Source organism: Vairimorpha ceranae (genome assembly GCF_000988165.1).
Source record: "Vairimorpha ceranae strain PA08 1199 chromosome Unknown NODE_489, whole genome shotgun sequence".
Classification (NCBI taxonomy): Eukaryota; Fungi; Microsporidia; family Nosematidae; genus Vairimorpha; species Vairimorpha ceranae.
Genome location: NW_020169783.1, coordinates 1 through 723, shown reverse-complemented (window position 1 = coordinate 723; position 723 = coordinate 1). Strand labels below are relative to the sequence as shown.

At 21.6% G+C, this 723-nt stretch overlaps 1 protein-coding gene across 1 annotated transcript; it reads right to left on the bottom strand.

The window, feature by feature from the left end:
* Positions 1-523: 523 nt before the first annotated feature.
* AAJ76_4890003 (hypothetical protein) lies at positions 524-721 on the bottom strand (the record flags this gene model as incomplete). Its single annotated transcript, XM_024475757.1, has 1 exon — positions 524-721. The coding sequence occupies one exon, from the start codon at positions 719-721 to the stop codon at positions 524-526; it is 198 nt and encodes a 65-aa protein (XP_024329292.1).
* Positions 722-723: the final 2 nt, after the last annotated feature.

The following is a 723-nucleotide window of genomic DNA, read 5'->3' as shown; positions in this document are numbered from 1 at the left end:
ATATTTAAAAATAAGCGCAATAAGCAAACTATATGTATTTCATAACATTTATTATTTTAATTTAAATTTCAAAATAATTTATCATATTAAAAATTTTGAAAAAAAGTCATGAATTTTAAGAATAGCAAAAATTTAACTTTTAATGACATAAATAAGATTAACAAATCAAAGTTGTACAATAAAAGCTTAATAGAGCATTACTTAAGAATTGGTTGAGTCCCACAAGGTGGCCTCTCAAATTATGATATAATATAATACAAATAACCTTATAAAAACTTTAATATTAATCATCTTTTTTTTCAATTATTTCTTTTAGTTCTAATAATTTACTGTAAAATGAAGTAAATCTATTGTCAATGCGAAGTAGAAACCTATTAACTTTATAAAAACCACAACAAGACATACAATAATAGACACTATCATTAACCTTATGTAAAGTTTTACAAATTGACCAGAAAATTAAAACTTTTTGAAACACGCCTGCATACCCACTAAATTGATTACATGCTAGATTTAATAATTTTTAAAAAATTTTCTTATTTTTAGTTTTCCTTGTAACAAATCTAATTGCACTTACCGTATCTAAAAAACTTAAAATGTTTCTTAAAGCAAGAATTGATTTTTGTTTCAAGTCATTAGAAATATTAGATCTTTCAAGTTTCTTAATAAATTGCGGCATTCGATTTTTAAATTTAATTTTATAAAAATTTCTAAAACTCATTT